The 27,408-nt window shown below is 35.9% G+C and overlaps 1 protein-coding gene across 33 annotated transcripts in view; it reads right to left on the bottom strand.

Annotated features, from left to right (window-relative positions):
• NRXN1 (neurexin 1) overlaps positions 1–27,408 on the bottom strand; it is a 675,546-nt gene that overhangs the window by 571,022 nt on the left and 77,116 nt on the right. For 20 of the 33 annotated variants that reach the window (XM_030946729.1, XM_030946748.1, XM_030946751.1 and 17 more), the window contains 3 exons: positions 25,924–25,941; positions 21,290–21,319; positions 20,448–20,459 (listed from right to left, as the gene is read on the bottom strand). The exons of 5 other annotated variants lie outside the window; for them this stretch is intronic. In XM_030946729.1, the coding sequence (XP_030802589.1) occupies positions 20,448–20,459; positions 21,290–21,319; positions 25,924–25,941 (60 nt within the window). Of the gene's footprint in view, positions 1–724; positions 7,425–20,447; positions 20,460–21,289; positions 21,320–25,923; positions 25,942–27,408 lie in introns of those variants that run through there. 8 more of the 33 variants (XM_030946730.1, XM_030946742.1, XM_030946747.1 and 5 more) reach the window with 4 other exon arrangements.

Below are 27,408 nucleotides of genomic sequence, written 5' to 3'. Positions count from 1 at the left end.
TTAAATATAACCAATGCCTCATTTATTACCAGTCAAAGGAGCTACCTTTTAAATGCAAATGTTGAAAATTAAAATGAAGGGTTTAATCAGTAAAGCTCCCCAACCTTAAATTACCATGGGGAGAGTAACAATATGGGCTTGCCGACACTGTGTTTTCAAATATTAATACCAAGATCTATGCTTATTTTTGACAGCTGTAACATGACCTTTGGAAGTAAAAGTAATAAAAACAGTATGACCACCATTTTTTTGAAATAAAACCCTGTAATCTCAAAGCATAAAAGGTATACTAATGGGTGATTACAAAGGGGATTACAGTGCAACCTAGTGAGTATATGTTTAACAATTCACAAGGCGCCGCTTCTTACCACATAAATATAATTTATTATACTTAAAACCTGCTTGAGAGCAAGGTTACCTGGCAGAACTGCAGCAGGTACTCCAGGTTAATTTGATTCAAGTTATTTTCTGCAGAATGTCTAATTGTGAATGGCTCTGCCTATTGATCTCTTGCTAAGATCAATACATTTTTTTCATCTCTGTGAACTACACAGGGAGAAGAAAAAGAAAGAAAAGGGAGGAAAGGAGGGAGGGAGGAAGGAAGAAAAGAAAGAGAGAAAGAGAAAGATAGAAAGAGAGAAAGAGAGAGAGAAAGAGAGAAAGTGAGAAAGAGAGAAAGAAGAGAAAGAGAGAAAGAGAGAAAGAGAGAAAGAGAGAAAGAGAGAAAGAGAGAAAGAGAGAAAGAGAGAAAGAGAGAAAGAGAGAAAGAGAGAAAGAGAGAAAGAGAGAGGCTAAAAGTAGATTTCTTGCACAGAGGATATTATCTCTCCTTTTTTCTTTCCCCCTAAATGTCATTCTTACAGTGAAAAATCACACAAAAAATCTAGAACAGAATTGTACTAAAATATGTGAACTGTAATGAATCATAAACTTTAAAACACTGTGATGAGGTCTTATTTTTCCTAATGTTTGTTTGACTTTTTTTTCATACAGAACATATAAATCTAGAGAAAGATATTTTAAGTGACCTTAGGATGTCAGAACATGCACGATATTGGCTTAGTGAATGTAAAGAAAATTAACAAGTAACCTTCTTCTCATGAAATTGCACCATAAAATTAACTTTTTTTTCCCTTATTAGGGTATAAGCCCATGAATGCAGGCATGGAATCAGTAATAGAAATATACACCCAGATGCTTGGTTTCAAAGGTTTCATCTGTTGGTTAGTGTGACTAACAGTCATGTCTCTTAAGCAAATGCCTTTTTATGTCCCCACTACAATCAATATTATTCAGAAATAACCAGGGTTTTGAGAATAATTTGACTAGAGAAGGCATAAATGTGCTTTTCAAATTAGTATAGAATACTATAGACTTGATAAAGATGGAAACTAAAGTCAGGATTATCTGCAGAACCATCTTCTCATGTAAGTGCTTTTTGAATTCCAGGTGAGCTCATAAGGGAGGGGAAAAATGATACAAATGCTATGCCATGTGTCATAAGGGCATGACAGCACTTTTCCAGCTTTCCTACACCTTTTCACAGCAGTCTGATGACAGAGAAGAGACTATTAACACAGGTTAGCCAGCTGTCTGGGACTTACCCCAGCAGGAAACAAGCAGTGCAGAGCCTTGCTCAAGAAGCATCGTTTCCCATTAATCCTTTGATGGGGTAATGGGACATTTGAAGTTACATCATTCTTCATGAGTAGCTCTGAGGTGGCCCAAAATTTGACAGCAGCTGAATTAGATCCTTGCTGCTAGTAGAATTTATGAAACAGAATAAGTTTTCATAAAATATACCCATTGGCTCTTTTGCTTTTTTCTTGCTCTCCAATTGCTCGCATGAACATAGAGTTTTATAAATGTGTGGCTAAGACCTCATTCCTCAGCATGATTATGAGCAATGGAAAAAAAAAAATTCAACAGATTGTAGAGAAAAATAACATTAAAAAAATCCGTAAGTGACATCCAGAGCCTTCCAGCCTTTCAAAGGCAGCACCTTGAAAGGGGTATTGCTGCTGACCTGCCATCATCGTGCCATGACTAAGATTTCATATTGAAGCAGTTGTAAATTAATCAAAGAGCTGCTGGTCCTCCCCAGAGCAAAATTGCATAGGGGCAGATAAATGTCAGATATAGCAAGCTGGCTTTAGATTGCAAGCCCCAAAGCATATTTTGTTATTCCTGTGCCTTAGGATCAAATTATTCAGACACCAAAACCACATATTTCTTCTTATAAAAATAATGTCTCTTTAAAAACAAAGATTATTCATACAAAGTGCAATAGTTAGAAGTTTATAGTTTACAGCAACCAAAACCAGAATAATGTTTAAAATCTACTTAGCACATCTGTGCTTTTCCTTGCATCATACAACAGAGTCATGTTTGATTGACTACAGCTTTTTTCAGTAAGAGAACATGATGAAAAACAGAATCAATGGTCAGATGAGTCTGAGCAATTTTGTCTTAACTACAGCACATCCCCAGCTCTGAAAGCAATCTTTCCTTAGTACTGCTCATATTAAAACTGCTTCTTAAACAATACAGTATTGTATCCTCACCTTTGTTCTAATTTTAATACAATAATTAATACTACCTGCTTACCAGCTTTGGTTAAGAAATTATTTATAATACTTGCTGAATTTGATATCTTCACAGTATCATCTAATTTATTCTCTGCCCTTAAGTTATGACTTAGTCTATTTTTGTGATTAGGGTAGTTTCTGCATGCTTGTGCAAGTAGTTGAGTGTTAAATTATAATTTCCTTCCTATATAGTTCCCATATAAAAAAAATAGGGAAAGTTTAGAATCATTCTTTAAAATTTCTTTAAGGTGTATGACTTTAAATTATCAAAAATAGAAAGACTGAACTGCAGATCTCATTGTATTCAAGAAGAATTTTGCCATAGACATCAGTATGGATGGGATATTTCCCTTCCAGAGCTTAACAAAGAAACAAATTCACAGCCAAATTATGGATTAAAATACAGTTAAGTTTACTCCATAAAGGTCAGAGAGAAAAAATGTCAATACATTTAAAGTTTTGCTGTGTTTGAGTAATCTGATTATAAATTGATTAATTCAATTAAAAGCTTCAAAAAGGAATTTATATAAACACAAAATTAGTGACTGGCTTTTATACTATTCAATCTACTTCTTTTTCACACTGATAGCAATATATCCATTTATTATAAACATGTAAACCCCCTAAACTTTTATAAATTATACCACAAATAAAGTGTATTTAATGACATAGTCTGCCACAGCTCAAAGTTTTAAAAGACTTTCATTAAAGGCCAAAGTTAAAAACATTCCTTCAGCAGCTATTGACTACTTCAAGACATAGATTGAGGGATGTGTATTTTCATTTCTTAGAAGTAGAGAACAAAGAATGTACAAGAGAGATGGATCATGGCAAAGCAGTAATGCAAGTAAAAAAAAAAAAAAGCAATACTGAATCAATAGTAATATTAGCTATATTGATGACCCTTTTCATTACTATAATTCTGAACACAAAACAAATTTCTACCACATCAGCCTGCCAATAATATCTATGGGCTGCATGAAGGTGAGCAGATGAGGCTTTTTTCCATTTTCCTACGAGTAATTCAATTGTAAGAGCAGCACTCTCAATTTACCACATAAGCAAATTAGTAGCTTGTTTCATGGCAGAATATTGGCTTTTCGAGAGTTATATCCAACTCCTCTACAGTAAATAATACCACTGTCTACTCTCTCACATATTTAGAGCAATTAGTTGTTAATACCAAGGGATGGACTATGAGAACTTTTCTCACTGTGGAGAAACCACTACTCACATATCTGTACCACAAAACTGCTCTGACAGCTTGGGATTCACCACAGAGGAATTCACCACTAGTGCTCTCCAGCATCTTCTGCCTGTTGAGGACTCCTTCTTAGCAGAAAGGTGCCTTTTGAAATTAGTGGTCCATCCCTGACAGCCTCTTTCATCACTTGACCACACTGGACTTGCCACAATGGACATTTCTCCTGCACTTCCAGCCCCATGATCTTGGACTTCAGGCTTGTCCTGCTTGGCAACTGGCAATAGCTACAGAAAAATCTGGCTCCAGATTTAATAAAGCATTGAATTTAATAACCCTATGAAATTTCATTCTGTGCCACGCTTGCAGGTTGAAACCTTACTTATCAGAGCGGGAGCATTTCCAGCAGCTGAACAGGAAGGCTTGGATACAGGGCATCATGTGTTTTGTCCTTCCCTCCAAAGAAAACACAGAATAGTAGAACTTCAACAGAAGAGTCCAAAGAAGTAAAATTATGAAGAAAAATATTGGTTTTGCAATCTCTGTCCTTATTTTGATACATAAAACCCATTGAAAAAACATTGAATGGTTCAGGTTGGAAAAGATCTCTAAGACTATCATCCAGCTGATGATCACCATTACAATATGTGCATTCTTGCTCTAAGACAACTGCAAACTAGATGATGACATAAATAATTTCATAATAAGTGCTGGAATTATCATACAGAAAAGTAGTTATCAGCTGACATTTGACAATAAAATTTTTATACGAATTCTCAATGGATTTGAAAGGCATTTTCCCTCAATCCTACCTTGAAAACTAACACTTGTTTTCTTTAAGGAAGTTATTAAATCATTGAAAGTTGATCTGTAAATCTAGACACTCACCTAACATTTGCAGAAGGCTGAATTCAACAGATAGAAGGGAACCTCAGACTTGATTACAAGATGACCCACCAAGCTCAATGCATTGGATAGCACCTCAGTCAGCACACCTCAACTTTCACACTGCCACTGACTTTTACAACAGCAGATCAGTCCTGAGCCTCTGAGCTCTGGAAAGGAAATCACTTTACACCCCATATAGTCTAGGCTGACCAAAACTATAAATCTTTTCTGAATGTGTCTCAGTCAGTAGCACCAAAAGATTTGTGCATGTGAGACTGCACCATCCTGGTGATTCTGCTGTCTGTGCTGGATCAACCTGTTTCGTGGAGGTGACTCTGCTCTCCATGCTTAAGGAAGGCCCCAGGCTACAGCTCAGCCCTGTTCCCAGCTCTGGGATTAGGTATGATGCAAAGATTCCACATATTGCTGTAATCTTCATCTCTTTAGACCTTCTTTCCAGACCCTCAACAGCCACAAAAAGAGAGGCCAAAGGCCTAATAAAGACTTTGCCCAATATTGAAGACTTATTGGGCAAAGACTTGAGTTACTTCAATAAGGTCAAGAGTCTGTAACCGTCATTACAATCAGAAATGCATATTTTTTGAGCTACTTTAAAATAAAATTGTTTGAGAATTCAAAGCAAAAAAACAAAAGCTACAAGATGCCAAAAAATGCCACATAGCTGTGGGCATGGGTGTGCCTTCTTAATGTTGTCATGTTGGAATGACAAATCTGAGAAGTGTGCAAATTCCTGAGGTAGATTTTGATAAGCACTGTTTAGATCTCACAACCTTTACTCAGCAACCTCATAGTTTTGACTTTCACAGTACTGAAATTCCCACAGTACCCAAAGGCACCTCATATTTCCCCCTGCTACTGCAGAACAAGCCTGTGTTGTGAGGCAAGGGTTGTGCATTCTGGTAGGCATGACTTCTCCAGCCCTTTGGTTAGATCTCTGTTAGCATTGCAAGGCTTAAGTCCCCTTTGTAGAGCTGGCCTTCCATACAAAAGGATTTTTTTTCTCCCTGAAAAATTAATGGTAAGAAAGATTGACTGTGTCTGGATGTATAATTCATTTTGAAGTATCTGAAAAATGTTACTGAAAATCACCTCTATTTGCCAAAAGCTGCCAAGCTATTTGCACAAAACCATGGAAAGAATTCTGGGAGATGTCAATAATGAATAGGATAAATGTTCTCAAGCTTGATAACTAAAAGGAGTTTGCTGATAAATTTAAAATGCATTCAGCATGCTCTAAAGTCATTTAATATAGATATTGCTCCTGGATTTATTAAAAAAGAAAGAGTAGTTCTGAAAAACTGCTACTTTTTTTTTCCAGATTATTTGACATTTCAATGCACATAAGTAATGACTGAGTGTATGTAACGTCTGTTATGTATGTAGTGTAATGTATGTAATTTATGTTATTTCCTCATAAATTTTTTTTTACTTAAGAAATAGGGAGGGTTTTTGAGCTTCTTTCCTTTATCCATGTTTAGATATAAAAAAAATTCAACACATTTCTTTAGGGCAAATACAAATGTTTGGGCACCATATTCAAGCACATTACTAAATAATAACATATATTCTACCTATTTGATTCTCTTCACTCTATTTTCTTATACATTTATATTTCACATAAGACTTGAAGCATTTTTGCTTCAAATTCTTTTAAACTATAATAATAATGTGGTTATGGAATAGGCATCTAGAATACTTAATAGCACATGTAAGAGTTAGGTATTTTTCCTACTTTTAAAAAGCTATAACTAAATGTTCATGTTTTTGGGAGTCAGAGGTTATTTGATCTATTTATCTTTATTTAAGGCTTAAATACACACAACATAATAGAAATTTTCGTGGAAATTGACAGAAGATCTATTTACATGTCATTGGTAAAAAAGGTATAAAATAAAACTAGGTTTGACTGTTTCCACTTGCTGATTTCAGAGGCAAAATTCTTTCTGCTCTCTTATGCCTTGTTTGCTTATTTCTTCCTTCTTTTGCCACCACCTTCACCTCCTTGATTATGTGTGAGCACTCTGCTACTTAGTTTTGCTCCTGGACCTAATCTTAGGCAAATATTATAGGCCTCTGCTTAAGACCTAGAGGTCTTGGGGTTTTGTCTTCATTAACCTTCCTCTCGATATAGATCTACTTCATAATATCCTTCTCCTCAACTGGTCTTAAATCATCCATGCTAAAGTACATACAGCTCTTTTTAATTCACTGTATTTGCAAAGATTCTTTGCTGATGTACAGGTAATGATCAAATCAAGTCTATAGACTAAATATTTAATATGACTTTCAGAGATAGGAATTAAAATACAGCAATGAGGGGAGGAGAATGGTTGAAGGAAGCCTTTCTCTCTTGAAAAATGTTGTCATGAACTTAATATTAAATAATTTTGTTATCAAATCAATTATGAAAATTGAAGATATGGAAGCGTTGGAGTTGAAGAGCCTTTGACAGAAATGTAGCATTGTTGAATTCTCATCAAACATCAAAAGTGACAGAAATGCATAAGCAAGGTTCTTCTTTTTAAAGACTAAATGAACAACCAGAGAGCTTGAATAAGTCACATGTCACATCTTCCAGGTCTCTCAGGCAATTTTCTCTACACTCTCAAGCCAAGTCAGGACCAAGGATTGCCAGGTCTGAGTTTTCCACTTCTAAATTGTCATCCACTCCCACAGCAACAGCTCTTTTACCTTCCCATTCTTCTTAACTTCTCCCTTTCCTAACCCTTGGAATATAAGAAAAAAAAAGTATGAGTGGTTGGCTTTATCAAAGATTTTTTTGGGCCCTACTGAGTATCGGAACAGTCGGTCCTAGGAGAAAACATTTGTCAGGAAATAGCTATGATATCTTAAAAATTTGGGAGCAGTTACCTTATCTTTCTCCTAGCAACAGGGAGACATAGTCAGTAGGAGAAAAGAACAGAATAATAAAATCTTTTATGCCTGTACTTCTATGGCTCTTCAGAACCTTCCTGCCTTCTTTGAGACTTCACAAACACAGGTAGTTTTCAAATCTGTCTAGAACCAGGTTTAAATGTCAGGACACTGAAGTTTCCCCTCGTAGTTTTCTACTTAGTGCCTTAGTTTTTCAAGGAAAAGTTTTGAATAAAATAACCCAGAACAGGCTGCTCTCACTGCCTTGTGCCAAAAGTCATTGTCCTCCCACGCTGCAAGCATCTCAGAGGTGCTACAGGTATTTAATTAGCAAAGTGCTTCACAAAAGAATGCTAAATATTCACACTCTAAGGAAAAACACTGTCCTTCAGGAAAAAAGAAGAGACAAGAGATGCATAAAGTTTTAGTAAAGCTCTTGTCAGCTTTACTCATCCTTTTTGTATTCTCTGAGCTTTTCACTTAGCATAAGAAAAAAAACCCCCTTTCTTGCAGTCCATATTCACACTACTGCCTTGATCACAGGAAAATTGAACACCTTCAGTGCACGATAATTAAGCACACCTGTAATCCAATTAGTATTTCACTGGTCTCCACACATGCAATGGCTTTGTTCTTAGACCGCAGGAAACTTGTTTATTACTCAGTTAAAAAAACCAAAACAACAAACAACAACAAAAACCAAAAAACAACCCCAAAACCAAAACAAAGCAGAAAGGAAAACAGCCCAAATGCAACTTGCGCAGTTTTAAAAAAAATTACACATCTATCAAAAACATTCAAAGTTTCTCTTTCTTTCTTGTTCTATGTTACTGCTGATAAATTTCTCTCCCCAAACCATCACAAATTGGCACTAATGTCTGCTTGGTTTCATTCCTAGTGCCTATTTGCAGACAAACCCACTACAATAAACTCAAACTCTGAAGTAGTCAAAGGTGTTCCATGTTGAGTTACTAAAACCAAATTAAACTAGATTTTGAATCAGACACATCCTGGAATACTGGAAAGATTTTGTTTTTCAAACAACATGCCTGACCACATCAACAGTCATGACCACACTTCACTGATAGTCAAATATCTGCTAAAACAGTCAGCAGATGCACCACAGGCAAAATAGGAATTGAGAACCATGTTTTGATGTACAGAAAGTTCATGCTTTAACTGCCAATTAGGTTTTCCTCAGTCCTTCAGCATAATGACAGGCACTGTGCAACCATGAAAGCGTCAAGGCTTCATCAGTTCTCCTGCTAAACAATGTCTCTTGTAAACAGACACAACACAAGATAAGAAAAAATGGAAAATATATTGTAAATGTAAAGGAAAAAGAGATTGTGTGGTGCTTTTCTCCCATGTACTCATTTATGCGAATCTGAATATTATACTCCAACATAAATTATATAAAATGACCTAATTATAACTGCTGGAGGGTCTAGAGTTGTTCTTGGAATGGCTTTTTTTACGTTTTGTTTCGCTTTTAGCTGTCAATTCCTCTGTATCAGCCTTCAAACATAGGATAGCATCCTCATAGTGACATTTTAATATGCCCTGTTCTCAAACACTCCCCAGAAATTAATGCTTTGAGAATACCAGATGCTGCCAGTTCTGAGGGATGACACTGAGACAGAAGGAAGCTGCTCAGAGAATTTCTGAAGTGCCCTCACTCACCATGCAGCAGCACAGGAGGAACCAGGGGCATGGATTTGCCACATATTTGAAGCCTGCTCCTCTCTAACACACCAGTATGGCTTGAACACAATCCATAGACATGGAAAAATAGAAATCAGCTTTTCTTTATCTGAATCCCACTTCTCAATCTGAATCAGAATTCCTTATCCCACTCCCCTATGGCTTTCCCCCACAGAGTAATTTCACTGATGGGTGTATAATTACCAGCTTCACTGAGGACACAAAGGTAGATTAAAAAACAAGGACAGATGTTCCAAAAGAGAGGTCTCCCCTTAGCTACACATAGAGATGCTTCCATAATATATATTAATAATAAATGTGTAAAAGAATAAAGAAAAATCTGTAGGAGAGACATTTTTCCCCATCCAAGTGAATATGATTTTTCATTTTGCCCAATGACCCATATTTAGCTCCTTGTACATATATTTGACCCATTGTATTAATAAATTATCAAACAGTAAAATGTTAATAACCTGGAGGCTGTAAAGTCTACAAGGTGTGCAACTGAACACCACTAATGAGGCATAGAAGATAAACCTCAAAAATTGGCTTTCCTCCTCCTCCCTGATAGTCAGGGAAAGATTTGGATTTTTTTTTAAACTAGATATATTCTAAATCCATTGAATTAAATAACTCCTTAATTTTTTTTCCTATGTTCTGGGAGAAACAACATAGTCCCATTTGTCTTCCTGAATTTTAGCAAATAACAGGATCTTTTCCTAGCTACAATAAAACTGAACATTAAGAAAATGTTTGAAGTCTTCATGAATAAAGATAATTCTGATGTAGAATAATAAGTCCTTCAATAAAGTAGCCTATGATTCCATCCTCTCCTTTTGTGTGAGCATATTGCAACTAAAAAAGACTACTTAACTCTCAGTGAATATAAATTTGAATGGTGAGGTTCAAAGAGAAACTAAATATTAGAACGCTGACTTCAGTCTTTATATTAAAAGACTCTGGGTTTTATAAGTTTGAATCTTGCTTCTCTCTAATTCAGAGCACTCTTATGGGACTGTGTTACCCTCTAGTTTATAGCATTTCCTAGATTCAATCACAATTTCTATTTCTCATTTAATTTTCCAGCTTTGTATAAGCATTTTCCCTTTATAAAAGGGCAGATATGAACAGCTCCTGCTTTGCTGCACAAATAATCCACAACAATGTTTTGCCCAAGGTTTATCTGGAGTCACAGTCACTGTATGACAAGGTAAGCTCATTTCTTACAGTATAACTTAAAGACCTCCAAAACCTGTTGCAAATGTGTTATGAGAACCTGTATAAAACAAAAATACTGAATAGCATGACGCTCCTGAGTATGAGATTAACTGCAGTATTCAATTCAAAGTATTCAAAATAAATAACCACAGCAAAATATTGAAGTTTGAGAAGGATTAACCTCCCTTTGATTCACACTTTCATATATGTTTGAGGCTTTCCCATGAAGGTGTTTCAGTTTCCATGTTACATCCTGGCTTGAGGGAGTGCTTTGAATGGTTTTGCCACTTAGTCCATAAGGGCTTGACTTGGGGGAGCTCATTGACACATAATTCCATCTACACAAGAAACCTGATAAAAGTGCCACTAATAAAGCAAAAATGGTGTGACTCTTTTAATGCCTGACAATTTTCTTACATGTTGCCACAGTAATTTTTCTGTTCTGTGTGATTCATAGACTTCAAGGCCAGAAAGGTTGTTTTTGATTATCTAGTCTCATTTCCTGCATAATAGAAATTACAGGCTGTCAGCTAGTACATGAGAGACCTCCTCTTCAAGCAGTTTAATGGCTAAGAACCTAGTAAATGTATTTTTAGACTTTCTGAAGCCTGCTCTTCTGACTTGGGTCTCAAGAGTATGCCAGCTAGGTAGAGGAGTATAGGCACATTCTTGCCTCCCAAGGTGGATAATTAGCATGACCTAGATATATGTACATTTCTGAGAGTTATATGTACTTATTAAAAGCTATAGGGCTGATATACAGATCTTTTAGGTGTTTTGAAAAGGAAAATATTAATTAAACTTTCATTTTGCTTTTATAACAGCTTGATAAATGCAGAACTCTCAAAAACCTGTTTCTTTAACAAGCCTATTCATTTCAGGGACAACCAAAATGAATAGTCTTGTTAGCAAGGTGTAAGTCTATCAGCTATTTTAGAACACTGGATAAATATCAAATGCATGTGTTTTCCTGGAAGAGAGAATAAATGACACATAATGACACATGAGTGATTTTTATTACATATTTGTCATTATATAAAGCATTATAAAACCTGAGATAGAGCCATTTCTGAGAGGTAAAGTGATGAAGTGCAGGAGGTTCTATTTACCTGCTACAGTGACTACATCCTGAATGCAGCTCCACGTATACATGGTAAATGTGGATATGTTGTTAATATAAATTTTTGAGGAATTTGTCCTTTAGAATTGTCAATGACTTACTGTGTTTTACTCTATGTATTCAGTGCTTCCCAATATTTTCAAAAGGAATACAGGAATTTATCCTCTTCACAGTAGCCTGAACAGCCCCTTCTTTGCCCTGGGGAAGTATGTAGCATTAGACTAACAGTGGGACTCAGGTAGCTTCATGTAATACTCAGAATATAGATTTGCCATAGATTTTTTCCTGTCTTTTCCATAGATTTTCCTATATGAATAAGATGTATAAAAGTTCTCTACAGATCAATATGTTGCATGACAATCATACAGAATTACTAGTTTCCAAGTCTAGCTTTGTTGGTCCAATCTTGCACTTAGATACTTTTACATTATTCTTTTCTGAAATATAAATTTTCTTCCAGTGTTACAACACAGTCACAGTCATGGACAACATTCTTATTTGAATAATTCACTGCAGAGAAGTATAGAGACAAAAAAACCCAAACTGCTAAGGACATTATAAAATATCAGTGCATGACTGACACAGTCACAGCTGCATTTTTTGTGTTTGAAGGTGCATAATGATGTAAGAACTTAAGAACTTAGTGGGATAAACACAAAATTAATGGTTTTCAGAAGCATTTGGATGAAATGAAAGCACCAGTTCACTACCTGTACACCAATGATGTAAAGGTGTTCAGGCAAATGAAGATTAAATTAAAATAGAACACTTTGAAATCTCCCATCACTTTTGTGATGATATAAACATACAGTAGTGCTAGAGTTCAATGTAACCACAGCCAAATGACTCTTCTAAAATTGAAAATTACATAACAACTAGTCAGTAGTTGCAGTTAATTCAAGTAGTATCAGATACCCACTTAAATAAACATCCATTGATAGTGCAAATAGCTTTGTCAAACAGGCATTTTCCTTTAAAATTAATTCATGCTTTGTTTTGCACAGCTTCAATAGTAAAATCACAGCTTGCAAACATAGTTTTCAATGGTGATTTGCATGTAGACAACTTTGGTGGGGTTTTTAAAAATATTTCTTATGGACTTGTAGAAATACTAAATGTATTTTGTAAGCACCTTGTAAGACCAAGTGGTTAAAGCAGAGACATTAACTGAGAAAATCAAAAGACCAGCTTGTCTTACCAGCAAAAGGCCTGCAATGCCCTTTTCCTGAGATCAAAAGCCCTTATCTGGCACCTTTTGATATAACTCAGGTTCAATGAAGTAGGAAATGAAGGAAATTCTTCCTGACTTCCCGTTCTAGAGAGAGTTGTTACTGTTGGCTAGGAGTGGGGTCACCTAAGTACCAATGCAGCTGTCCTCAGGAACCTCTCAGGTTTTTGTCAGCTAAAAGATGCTTCAGAAGCAGAGCATTAATGGTCACAGAAAGATCTTTAGCTTCCTTTCCTTTGGGTGGACACTCCTGAAAATGGAATAACCATGGCTCATGATAATGGAATTCAGGACAGACCTGTTAGCTAAGGGTAACCCCAGTGAAAATTTTCCAGACTTATACTCACTTAATGCTGAATTTTGCTTTCCAGGCAGACTCCCCTCTGTCTGAAGAATATGCAAAGGCAGATGAAAGGAATTAGATCCAGCTGCTTTTATTTCCTCCCACCCCCAATACAGAGAAGCTACTGAAGTCAAGGCTGTGATGCCAGCAGTGCCAGGTGTTCTGTGGTAGCCTCTTGTTATCCAAGGTTGCTCTATACAGCCTTATTAGTTGCCAGTGAATCAGTCCAGATGCTTCCTTTCTTTAAAGAATAAATGTCTACTTTGAGCAGGGAAAAAAAAAAAAAGTACCAGAACTTCTAAGTCATAGCAGCAAATTACAAAAACTGCCTTTAAATGAAATGCAGTGCTGATCAGAAAATTGTTCTGAGTGGGTGCCAACAAGAAAAAACACCTTTGCCCTGAATATAGATTTAATGAGGAAGAAAGGACTCCTTTCACTAGAATAAATTCATTCAATAAAAAGATTCAGTCACTTTTGTTTCCTCCCAAGTCTGAAAAAAACCACCCATATCTGGATAACAGGTTGGTATCTATGAAAACCATTAAAGTAATGATGATAATTTCATAGCAAAGTCCATGCTCCATGCTCCACAATTCCTATGGGAATCCTCCTTTATGCTCCTGAACTTCCCAGTTCTTTGCATGATTTCACTGTTCTGCTTAATTGCTCTAGGTGGACCCTGAAGTAAACATAGAAAGCTACCTTTGAGCAATTAAAAAATCAGGGTTATAGAAGTCTTTGAAAATCAGGAAAGAGGTATATTAGTAGTACCAGTGTAAATTATGTTGGTTTTTTTTAATTAAAAGAGTTTAAAGATGACTTGATAACTCAAATTTCTGTCGTTTCTAAGTACCATGGCATGTTATTACCACCAAAGAAAATTTCTGTAAAGAGTAGGCTAAAATATTTGTATGCAGCATTCTTATTTCTACAAGAATAATCGACTCTGACCTGAATATTTAAATATTTTTTGATTCCTTTGCAGAGAGTTCTTGGTAGAAAAATATTATTATAATGTGCATTTAAAGAGCATAGTCCCCATTTTCAGATATACCAGTACAATTTTGGAGCAGTCTTCCTAAGACTTCTTCACTTTCATTAGATTTAGATTCTTTAGAAACTGTGATAAAGCTTAGTCCAGAATTTTGTAATCCTGCATGTAGACAAATGTTAGAGATGTTTGAAAATACTTTTCCTTGGGGCTCTAATTTCTTTCCACTTAGCTGGTGAAACTCCACTGAGCGTGATTGATTGGATTAATGTTAAAATCAGCTGAGACTTCTGTTCTGAGATGTACAGTAATTTCCAACTACTTTTGATTTTCACTGAAATAATAGAAATTAGATTCTGTTGGGCTCGTTTGTTTAGTTGCTCTTGTAGATTTCAAGGACTGAATTTTATCCTAGGAAGACATAGTGCAATCTTAGGGTGAAACTGAAATCTTCAGTGTCAGTCTTCTGATGTGTTTGGCTCGCAAGAAGGTTCAAGGATATTCCAATATCCAAGGAATACACCTCTCCCAAATACTTGTTTCACTGGAAATGTCTGTGAAATATGTATAAAACTCATGGAATTTCACTGTGCAAAAAAGGTACAGACCGCTGCAGTCTTAGATTCTCATTTTTGAGGTACATTTACACATACATTAAAAGACAAGTTTGCTTTAAGGAAGCAATGCTAAGTTTTCCTATTTCTTTATTGCTTACCTGCTGATTCTTTTTTTTACCTCTTCAGAGTGACAGCTTAACTGTTTTCCATCCCCAATAAATCCCCTCATACTTTTTGGCCTGAAATGCACATCCTTCATCTTGAAAGAACTTTAATATTATTTTGAAAGGTTTTCTGTCAGCATACCCATCTTCTGGATAAACCTGTGCTCAAAGTGGAGCCTTGTGCTGAGGAAGCCAAAATCTTGCATATGTACTATCTCCTACTAAAACGTTTACTGGGCCCAGCAGAAATCTACACATTTGCAAATATAACATTTTTTTACATTAAATCCTCCAGATTTACACATTTATTGTCTCTCCTCTGAATCCATAGGAAGTCTATGAAAAACACACACATGTTACATGATCATTTTGAGTGACATCAGAATGATTCAGAACCTGGTACATTCTTTATTTTCATGGTGGTAAGGCGCTAGAACTCTTGGTGTGGATTGGACATTATCATGTGGTGATTTTCTTTTAAAAATATGTTTCCCTTTCTTCAGAAAGTTTTTTTATATTTGTGACAGGTCCTTACAAATTCTTTTCATACTGCTGATGAGGAATCAGCCATCTCAGATAGAATTTTAAGTGTGTGTGTCTCAAGGAAGATTTTGCATTCCTGTTCCTGATGTTGGTTGGTTTCTTCTGAGCCATGTGCTTCAGATAGAAAACTTCTTCAGCAGCCATCTTCTGCTGCATTTTTTGTCTCCTTGGGGACCTTTTATTGATCATAGTTCAACATAAATTTGAATTTGCAGCTTCAAATGCCAATATTCCAGGGTGGCCAGGTATCACCCACTGAAGTGCAAGAAAATTACTTGCTTCAATGCATCAAAATAAACATTTAGTGTATAGCTCATTATGATATTCAACCAAAATTTGAACATGTTGACCATACAAATATAAGCATAGTACAAATATTTATTGGAACATATATTTGTAGGCATGGGGGTATGAGTTACACACAAAAACTTAGTTATAATAGTTTTGGTGAACAGCAGCCTCTATTTAAGTATACTGATGAGATTGTTTAGAAAAGAAGAAGTCATTATAGAAGAGATATGATGTGTATCTTCTGCTCTTTGGAGTACTTTGAGAAACTTTATATTTAAAGTCCATTAATTTATTGAAAAAATTGTAATGCTCATTAAAAATAATGATAGTTTTAAAGAGAATTCTTTAAAAATTCTTATGCTCATAATTTAATAAACTTTCCAAGACTTTCAAAATGTTTGGGACTTGTGGAGGTTAAATTTTTAAACCTTGTTGATTTGTCCCTTTTTACCACTGGAAGCAACTACAAGATTGAGTGGGGAAACTCAAGTTATCCATTCTTCTCCTGTAACGTCACCTAGAAACAATTTCAGTTCCCCTACCCTGGCAACCCCATTGTGTGTCAAACCCCTAAGTTACCTCACTTTGCTTCTAGCAGGGAGTCTTTCCAACCAGCTGCTATCACCTAGGATATATAACTATGTGAACAAGTGCAGAGAGTCAGGAATGCCCTCCATCCATGTTTTGTGCTTGCCAGGCAAAAGCCAGCTGCAGTTGAGAAGGCATGAAATTGAGTCCATGTCAACAGGGCACTGAGCCAAAAATAAGGAGCTGAGCTCGAGTCCAGGGCTGTGCCAAAGCATTTACAGGGTTTCTGGACTGTTGGGGGCTTGGATCAGGGAAGGGTGGGCTATGAGTGTCTCTCAGGCACACCCTGAAGCAGCACACACAGCAGCAGATGAGGAGGGGACAGGTGTTTCAATGAGAGCGCAAGAAGCCAAGACCATCTTGGTTCTTCAAAACCAGAGCAAAAATAAAAGTCATTCCAGTAAGATGAACTTGTGGTGGCAGGAAGGTTAATGACCAAATTCCAGACAGTTTGATGTGAGGGGAGATTACTGGCACAAAGTGAGATTTGTGTTGCATGACACAAGCATCACATAATCACTTAGCTATAACATGCCACTTTTACGCTCATGATTGTTTAAGGATTTCTATAAATTGCTTTTATTTTTCAATGCTCTATTTTTCCATCTGTCAAATGAGTTGTGTGATTGATAATTAAAAAATTATTGGTGTCACTTTGGTGTTACAGGTATTGTACGATAGCATGTGCAAGAAAAAACTTGCCCTTCTTTGTCAAGGATGTTGACACATACATAAATTGCCATTCTGATGTCTTTCTTCAGCATTTATACACAGTAAAGCAAATACCAGCACATCAAAAGCCTGCAATCTAATACAATGAATTGCAGTTGTACTATCAATTTTTTGGTAGAAACACTTATTGCTCAGCTAGCTAACATTTAATAGTTTTTTATGAACCTGAGTGACTCATGTATAATTTAAAGCTGCACATAATCTCTAAAATAATAGAACAGGAGTAAGAACATAGTATTTAGATACAGAATGAGTAATATATATAGTCAAAAGTATGATAATTACATAAAAATAAACCATAGGTAAAAAATATGAATAGGCTTAAGAGAACTGCAGTATAAAAACAAAGTATTACATGTCACTCTTACAGTTTGTGAATTATAAAGTTCTTTCATTGCTCAACAAAAGAATATGGAAAGGAGAGCATGAAAAGGAGAGGATGAGATTTTTTTTTAAGTAGAGAAATGGAGTGTTTTGCATTAGTTGCCATATAAATTTAGTCACATTATTATTCAACACAAAATAATCCTGCATGACTTTGATGAGGTAAGGCCTATAGGTGGAAATGGTTTCATTAGACCACCTCCAATAGTTTGAGAGAGCAGAGAAAATTTGTTTGGGCACAAATTTGTTTGGGGCAAACAAATATGCCTGTTATGAACAGCATATTTAAGGATTGCTTTGAATTCAAGCAATTGCTCTGAGTAGCATTTTCAAGTGGCCAAGTAAAAACATCAGCACCATTTACAAACCTTACCTTGCCTGTGCCTTTTCACCATCAGAGCTGTGACAACCCTGCTGCTAAAGTTCTATACAGGTCAGTTATTTCCAGGGGATGAAAACGGAATTCCTAAATATTTCTGAATATATGGTGCGTGTCAGAAAATAAACAAATGCCAATATTAATAAAAGGCTCCAGATCTTCCTAGAATTAGGCATAGCATCTATTAAGAGTAATTTGTGGGGAGATTATCCAGGCTATCCCAATTTAGATTTACAACTAAATGTTAAACATCAGGAGCATTGTGAGATAGTACTGAACTTAGTATTGCCCAGTTGGAGAGGCTGCCTCATTTCTCCTTCCTCTGTCAACAGCAGGTTCTTACCTTGTTAACACTCTGTCCTAATTATCAAGATATACTGATTTTATTTTTTTTTCCTTTTCCAGTATCCCAAAGAATATCTTCACAATTAAAGGAGATGGTGATACTTCAGCCATTTATACTCCTCAGGACAAATTACATTGTAAAGCTTCTTAAAAGAGTTTTATTGCTTATATTTCCAAAATATGATTAATTCATTAGATAATCACCCAGAATTTTACAATTACTGCCCTTGCATACCTCTCAAGGAATGGAACTTATAACAAAGGAGTTTCCTCTTTTTTCCCTTTATTCCTTTCCATCACACTCCTAATTTTTTATATTGTCAGGTGTTACAAAGGTGTGTTATCACAACTGTTTCAAGGCCACAGGTTTCAATAGCTGATATTAGTAAACTTTCAGGACAGTCAACAAAATGAGGCTGTTTTTTCCTGGTTCAGGATATGGCTCAGCATTGAGGGATATTTTCTGTTACAAGCAACTGGAGTTGGTACACATATAAACCCTCTCCATCAATTTGAACAAATATACACCATTATATGTGCAGAAGTATTGTGACTCTCAAAACACAGCAATGATTATTTCTATATTAACTGGATAAATCTAAAAAAAATCAAAATATGAAAGGTAAAATGTAATCAAATGATTAGATGATTGGTGAGTGGTGTTTAAATTACGTTACATGGCACATTACTGAACATTAAGTGTAGTTAATATATACAGGTATTTTTTTAAAATGTAGTTGTTAAACATTTAAAAATAAAAACATAAAAGTCTAAATTTTGCAAAATACTAGAAGAATGTATGTTTTGCTAAAAATCTGCTCTCCATATCAGCTACTATTAATAATAAATATTCATAATATTTATATTTTACTCCTTTCATACAAAAAAAAACCCTTTTGGTACCATACATACTACATAATTTATTCTGTGTACAGAACAATCTAGAAAAGTAATAGTATATTATTAATAAAAATTATGTATAGTGCCAAGGTTCAGTTAATAAAAAAATGTAATTTTAAGGTAGCTGCCGCCAGGATATCTACTGATTAGGAATAAAATAGTGATAATAAATAATAAGGAAATCACGCACACTATGTACTGTTAAGAAACAAAAGAATCAGTCATGTAGCAAACAAAACAAAATGATCTGATAAAACAAAGAAATGAGCAGATAGTTTTACATACTTGCTTAAAACTTTTCCTAAGTAAGAAGACTTAGAGCTCCAGAGCACACTCAAATTGTATCCCACCTATACAGGTACAGAGTCTTTCCTGGGGGTCTGATATGAGGAGGAAAGGGACACTACAGATTTGTATTTACAGTGTTCGCATTACATGAACTTCCTAGGTATGGAAACACTAAATCAGCCAAGACACCAACAAACCTGGAAGTTTGTTTCTAATTTAACTAGTTAGAAAAGTATGACCATGCAAACTGGATTTCTGGTTTATGCAAAGAATAGGCACCCCTGACAAATGGTTAAGATGAATAGAACTGTATTATTCATCATATGTAACAGAGATTAAATGGCTTTTAATCACCACCTTCTTATCATAAAAAATATATTTACACAATGCCTGTGAACAAGTGTCCTTGTGGCAAAACCTGATGTTTATTTATACAGGAAAAAATTCTTGCCCCTACTGCACTGTTTCCTCTGGGAGAAGGGAAGTAAACACAGCTGGCATTCTTTACATAAAGAAACAAAAAGAACAAAAAAAATCTGAAAGAAACCCCACACTTCTCTTTGGCTTTTTTTTCTTCCTCATTCCTTTGTCCAATTCTTATCTCAGATATGCTCCAAGTGATTAATATGAAAGGAAACTCTCAGGGCAAAGACTTGCTAAAGTTAGTGCTGTTCCCATGCAAGACGTACATCAAGCTGTGGACTGACCCTGCACAGTTTATCTCCAGAGAGTCTCTACTGAACAACATCACACTTTTTTTTTTTTTTTGTCTGGTGGTTTAGACTGCAGCTCTTTGAGAACAGAAAAAGGCATACCTCAAAATGTGGCTGTTACTTCATCATGAACACTTCCTAGAGCTGCAGCCTCTTTTATCACTGCCAAAGCTTCACATCCCTCACAACACCGGGAAACAAACTTAGAATATGGTCAGCCTGTACTTTAGGATAATTATCCTTACCTTGATATCCATGTAATATTAACTGTAAGAATATACCTACCTCGTGTTATCAGTGCAAAAAATTTACATTCACTTGCATTATTTATACATACATTAAAGTATACTGATGGCATTAAAAATAAAGAAAATCATGTAATACCTTTACTTTTACCTATGGATTTGGTGAAATGGTTCCATGAAGAAAGCATTTCCAGACAAAAAGAGAATAAAGAAGAGGAGAGAAACAACAGTAAGAGTCATGAGTACATGTAAATGCAATAGTATCTGAACATGAAGAGACAAAGTATAAGGTAAGTGTCTGAAGACAAATGGAGATGCAATCAGTGTCATATTAGGGATTTAGTTTATTTCTTCCCAGTCATGTACATGCAGAGAAATACAGAAATAACCCATGCTTAGATAAGAAAGACTGTCACAAAGGTAACATGGACAATGGTTAGGAGGAAAAAAATCACTTGTTTTGTTAGGTAGCAAAATTGTACTCTCAGCATTCCAGAAGCCAGGAGCAGGTGCTTTCTGCACATTTCCAATCAGCCATGCATTAATGCAAATGAACTCTTCAATGTGTACAATGTTACAAGAGGAGCATCTTCTTTCATGGGCTATCTGAAGAGTGGTCTGGCACTTTGTTTATCTTTTATAGGATCACCCATAATTGTATTTTCTGATAAATACACAGAATTTTTGTAATCACTTTCTTATTCCTCTCACCTCTTTTTAGTTATTGTTTTGCAAGAGGGGGAGTTGAGGAGGCAGGAAGGACAAAAGCTTACGGAGCAAACAAAAAAAAAAAAAAACAAAACCAAAAACAACCAAAACCAAAAACCGAAACGAGAAAAAGATGTGACTAAAACCACGTGTTTCTTTGCAGCCAAAGACAGCTTTCAAGCATTTGCCCATCGGTTGCAGTGATGGATTCAAAGCAGCTACAGAACAAGAAGAAACAATGAAAGCAGAGTGGAAAAGGAACAGAGCCCATACCTTGGTCGCCCATCATCAGGTGCGCCAGACCTTGAAGGGAAACAAGAGCACAGTCAGCAATGAACAAGGGAGCACGGGAAGGTGGTGTTGTCACACTGACAAAAAATGTTTTGTGACAGGCATCTGTTTCCTATAAGATGTCTGTATCACAGAGGGAAATCAAAGAGCATTTTTCAGCCACTGGTTGGAATGCTTTGGGCTACAAGTAACAGAACTGCAATTCAAACACTGGGTGCTGTTTTATTGTGTATTTTTTTTTTCTGTGCAGTATTTGTATTGACAGAAAATAATAAAATGCTTTCAAATCCAACCAATTCCTTTAATAATCCGTCTGTCTTTATCATATTTTGATTATATGGGTTTGAACACTTTGCTGAGAGGACTTCCTGTCCTCTACATGTGAAATGATGTTTAAACCCTGGAGAAGTTTAAACCTGAAAAATGGGCTGGGTCTGATCTTTTTCCCCTCATAAAAATGAGCATTTCAGGTAATTAAATAAAATTTATTCATCACATTGAAATGATAATGCAAAGAATGTCTCCTTATTTGTGTGAAATGTGACAGTAGAATGAATTTGTTCCAGAGAAGGCAAATTATTACATATGCAATATAAAATACATAGTAATAAAGAAAATTTAAGTGACAGCTTCTGCAACTACTTCTTCAATCTCTAAGAAATAGATTTTGCCTTATACTTATATTGTGAGATGAAATCCCATCACACCAGAATAGGTCTAGTGACATTTCAAAGCAGATGTCCATAATGATAATCACTCATCCAGAGCCAAGTTTTGTTACTCTTCAAGGAAAAATATTCATCTTTTTTAATCATGATAATAAAATGATACTTAAATCTCACTGAATATAATGTGATGTTGGGAGAATGTTTTTCTTAGATATATGAAGGTTTTCATTTTTTATGTCTGATTTAAAAAACAGACTTATTCTTGGAATTTAGTTGTTTTAGGATCCATTTCAGGAGTTATTGGTTGTTCATGTGTAAAATGTGCTCCTCTTCTTGAAAAGCCATACATTGTTTTCTTAATTGTAATTAATTGAAATTAATTCACACAAAGAAGGTGAGCAATAAAATATCCTTCTCTTTATTGGAGAGCAGACTTCCTAGAGAGAGAGTTTCTGTGGTTTCTAATTCACAAAGAAAATTAGGTGCACAAATGACTCACGCTACTTGGGGGTAGTTCAAAGAAGATACTCCCGACTGCAATCAGTCTAAATGATTCTTCTCTTATCAGTTTCAAATCTCAAGTGATGTTCCAAGTAGTCTAACAATGGTTTTGTTGAATTATTGCTTTTTAATGTCACTCATTTTAGATGTGTAGTTAAACTGAAGGGCCTGATGTGCCTGATCTCTTGTGCAATAAATTCTGTTTCCAAATACAGAGCTCTGCAGCTGGTGGGATTACCTGGGGCTCACAGCAATGTAAATGAAAGCTGACTGTGATCCTGAAGGGATGCCTGCATCAGCATTGCTTGGGAAGCATCACACAGCTGAACTGGCAGTTTGCAGCTTGTGAAAGAGAACAGAAATGTTTTCATGGGTGTTCCTTCTCTGTAAGTGTTGCTGCAAGAGAGGCTTGCTGAATACACAGAGCATAAAGACCAGGTGATATTATTTAATTCATTCTTTTACTGCTGGGTGTCCTTCCTTGGATCTCCTGACACGTGGCATTTGGAGGTTTTAGTCTCTTCTTGTGATTGAATAATTTGTCTTTGGGTTTCAGCTTTTTGTGTTGGCAACTATAGCAAGAAATCTCAGACTTTTGACTTGACCCTAATTGTATTTGATAAAGAAAAATTGAAACCAGTTGAACATTGCAACATCTTTTTCTTTAAGGAAAGAGTGACTTTTCAGTCATTACTTTATGCGAGATCTTTCAAACAAATCACCGTCCTGTCTCCCAAGGGAATGCAAAAAATGTGATCTCTTACTATCTCACATTTACATATGAACTTTATAGCTATATGAACCTAAACAAAAGTCTAGCTTCAGATTATCACTGCTTGATAGTGATTGCTATTTTTGTTAAAATGATATGTGAAATTGGTCAGTTGTAAATAGATGACTCTTACATAATTTGAAGAAAAAATGGAAATAGAAATACCTCTTGAAGACATCAAAAAAACTGCATGAATTTTGAGAATCACTTAGAGTGTCGTTCCATGAAAAAATGCAGCCAAGTGAATGTAAAAGACATACACCGCTCAAACCAAATATCTACCAATTAAAAAATTCAGTACTAACCCTCAAGACACTTTATTTTGTTTCACTCATTGTGTTACTTTATTTGCAAGCAGTAAGGTCACTTTTGCTCCCTTGCTAAAGGCACATGATGATACTTACCTTATTTTATATTTTTGCAATCTATGAGTGAAGACTATTGAAGAGTGAAGAATTACTAGTACTGTACCTGTTCATTCCACAGAGGGGTTTAAAATGATACAGCTAAATCTGCCATGAGAGGAATCACTACTAGATTTGCAAAATGAAAGTTTGCTTTTAATAGACCTGGGACGTTTAATCCTTCAGTAGCCACGTATAGGCCTCCCATACATTGAAAATACTCATTTGTGCACCATTACTTCAATTTCTTTGTGAATTAGGAATTCAAGATTTAGAAGGAATCCCTCATGTGTGATCCACTCCAACTCTTTCCTGAACTTGGCTCTCAGAGGACAGAGTTAAGGAGCACAGGGTGGGATAGCAGAAGAGGATATGAAGGTAGGATACCATAGTTTGGTGTGAGAGTTCCATGCAGAGCACAGGCCAAAACAAAATTTAAATCTGATAAACCTGCAGTGAGGGTATTAAATGTAGTACAAATTCAGTAAAAGGAAAAAACAGTAGCCTTTTTTACCAGAAGTATATACAAAATTAAATATTACATATTTCTGTTTGCTTATGTTGCCTAATTTACAGAGATGCTCAGATATCACAGAGATCAAAGATGAAAAATTTTAGCTCAGATTTCAACTTGTGCTTTGGATGCACAATTCTATGCTTCCATTTTTACATATTCATGCTTTGTAACTTTAATGTATGCATAAGTATCCAGACCTGTGTTAGAATAAATTTAAGGTTGCAGTTTTAAGAATTAGGTTCAGGTAAAGTCTGGATTAACAGTTATCCAGGTTTTATCTTGTACTGCTGTGCATAAATGAATATGTGAAATGCAATTGAACCTCCTTATCTAGTTATACTGAACCTAATTCAAATTTTGAGACTCATGTTGACACCAGTAAGAGTTTTATGCACAGATCAAATACAAGATTAGGTAGTTATTTCTAGGCTTTTATGTTTTTCAGCTAGAATTTCTATTCCAGTGTTGCTGAATACATTTTTATCTCACATTGAAAATGAAATTTTATTGACGTGTACGAGCATGAAAGTGCCCACAAGTAAAGCACCAGAATTATTTGAATTTTCCTTCTCCTTGGGAAAACATATATATTAATAAAATTGCAGAGCATCATCTATGTGCTAAATCTGAGCACCTGCCTTCACCCTGGAATACAGCAGCACAGAGAAATGAAGCATCAGCACTTGAAGGCTTGAGAAAATCACCCCTGAACAGGCAGTGGCTCACGGTGAGTTGAAACCTGAATGAACTCAGGCCCCAGAGTGGCTCACATGAGCACCCTGGGTCAGAGTCATGCCAGAAGAGTCACTTTGCATATTAGTTAGTTTACAAAGTCCTTGCTTTTAAAATAGCTTTTAAAATATTGGAATGAAATAAAATGAAAGCAATTTTTTTTCAGTTTAGATAGGTAAACTAATTTTTTCAAATAGATAATTGTTTATCCAGTATGCAAAGCTTCACCCCAGAGAGACTTTAAAGGCATTTGTACATAAAAAAGCACCTGTACTTTTTAGGTTATAAACAAAAAGACTTTAAAACTATCATATATTTGCATGTTTCACCAGCTAATGGACTTACTTACCAATATTCAGGATAGATGGCATTGTGCCTTAGTTTCCACTGCCCTATGCCATACTTTCTTTAAAGGGACTTAATTACATACCAACTTAATAATTAAAATCACATGCTCCTTCTTTCACAGTGTCTCAAAGGCAAGTGCTTTATGCTGAAAAGTTAGACAGAAAACCTCTTTTCCTAAAGCTTTGTGCTGTAAAGGATATTAGAGTAAGCAAGGTTTGTGGTATTAAAGAGAGAAGCGCTTTCCATTTTCCTAAGCAATTAAGAGACAGGAATTTAACATGCATTACTATTTCATTGGGAGGATTTAGGCTCCACATTGATGGGAAAAATAGTTTCTTGAAGTGTTTTTCATACAGAACATGAGAAGAAATCAGTTCTGCAAATCTCCAGAGAGGTTTTGGATATGGTATCAGTCACACGAGTACAAATCCTGCTGTTTCAGGGGAGATATTCTGGAATTACAGGAATAAGGCCAAGGAGCTTTGCTTGTGTTCTGTATGAAAAAAATAAATCACATCTATTTGATAAACTTGTATGCCTTTATGCAGGGGAAAATACAACTTACCGTACTGAATGATATGTGCACTTTTATAACATTAAGCAGAAGGAAAAAAACCCCCACTGAACAGAGGGCAAAAACAAGAGCTTAGGAAAATAAGGTAGAAAGCACCCACCTTCCACATAGTTGTCTTCTGTAAGCACATAACAGGGAAGGAGAGAAAAGGAAAACATTCATTAAGCAGCATGCAGACTGGAACTTGCCATTGCATGTCTTACTCATGCAAGGCATCAAACACAACATGCAAGTGCTCCATTGCTACAATCCAGAGGGAAAAACAAAAGCACCAGGGAAGCAGTGTTTCCTCTACTTAACAAAATGTATGTGATATGAAACAAAATACTCTTTGCCAAAGGGCAAATATTGTACAGGATTTAGTGCAGCTCTTTGTACATGCAACTATTATTATAGTTAGATATTAATCAGAGGGTCTTCTTGTAAGATTTTTGTAACTGTATATTTTAAAACCACCAGTCATTTGTGATAGGGATTCTAAAGTCATTTGGTATTACTTTCCCATTCTGAGTTTTCCTGGATGATGAAGTAGATGATTTTAAACGTCAGATAACTTAAATTCTTGAATGTGCTGTTAAGATGCTACCACAGGCAGCATGGCTGATCCTGCAGTCATTAGAGAGGCATTCTGGTCATTGGGTCAAATCTCCAAATCCAGCAGGGAAAAAGTAGAACTTAAACTGGGTGGAATGAGTCAGAACCGTTGGATCATGTCCTACAGAATTGGTCAGTATCAGAAACTTGAACATTGTAAAAAATCAATCCATTCTCTGCCTAGTATAGTCAGCAAAGGCCACAGCAGTGCCAAGGATGGGTTCTGCCCCCCGATTCAATCAAAGGACATTTTGCCTAAGGAAAGGCTGCTATCAACAAGCAAAAACATTTACCATTGTTTATACCCAACCCAGCATCAATATGGGGCACAGGAAAGAAAGTTCTCCCAAACCTTACAAAGCAAAAGGGAACTAAGAAATTAGTCTCAGTTAATAAAGTGGACAGAATTGAAAGCTGAGAAACAGGCTGTGTCCTGAAACTCATTTTGGTGCCTAGTCCTCATCTACTCCACTGGGAAGGTGATTTTGAGGGAGTATTTCTCTGAGCATGACTGAGGAGGGGATAGGAGAGAGAAAATGGGAAAGGCAAAATAACAAAGGAAAACCATCACAGAAGTCAAGTAGATGGATGCTGTGGAGCCAACAAAGAGATGGGGAAGGGTGACAGCACAGCAGTCTGACTGCCTGGGAGATCTCCTGCTGCAGTTTATGCCATCTCCACCAGCTCTTCCTAGGGAGGGAGCATGCAGAACCCAGTGAAAATTAAAGGCCAGTTCTGTCATCATCGGTCATTTCTCATGGACTCATCCCATAGGAATAATGCCTTTTCATGTGACCATGGAACTAAACTAATTTTGATATATTGTAACCCAATAAATAAGAAAACAAGTTACACAGAGCTGGGCTTAATGATATTTTTTTAAGCACAGTGATTTCCTCTCCGAATGTGTCACTTATCATAGTGAAAAGCCTTTATAAGTTAATGCAGAAAGCAATGAAAAAGGTCATCAAAACTCGACAGTATTCCAACA

This window comes from Camarhynchus parvulus, chromosome 3 (genome assembly GCF_901933205.1).
Source record: "Camarhynchus parvulus chromosome 3, STF_HiC, whole genome shotgun sequence".
NCBI classification, from domain to species: Eukaryota; Metazoa; Chordata; class Aves; order Passeriformes; family Thraupidae; genus Camarhynchus; species Camarhynchus parvulus.
This window is presented reverse-complemented; position numbering and strand designations above follow the sequence as displayed.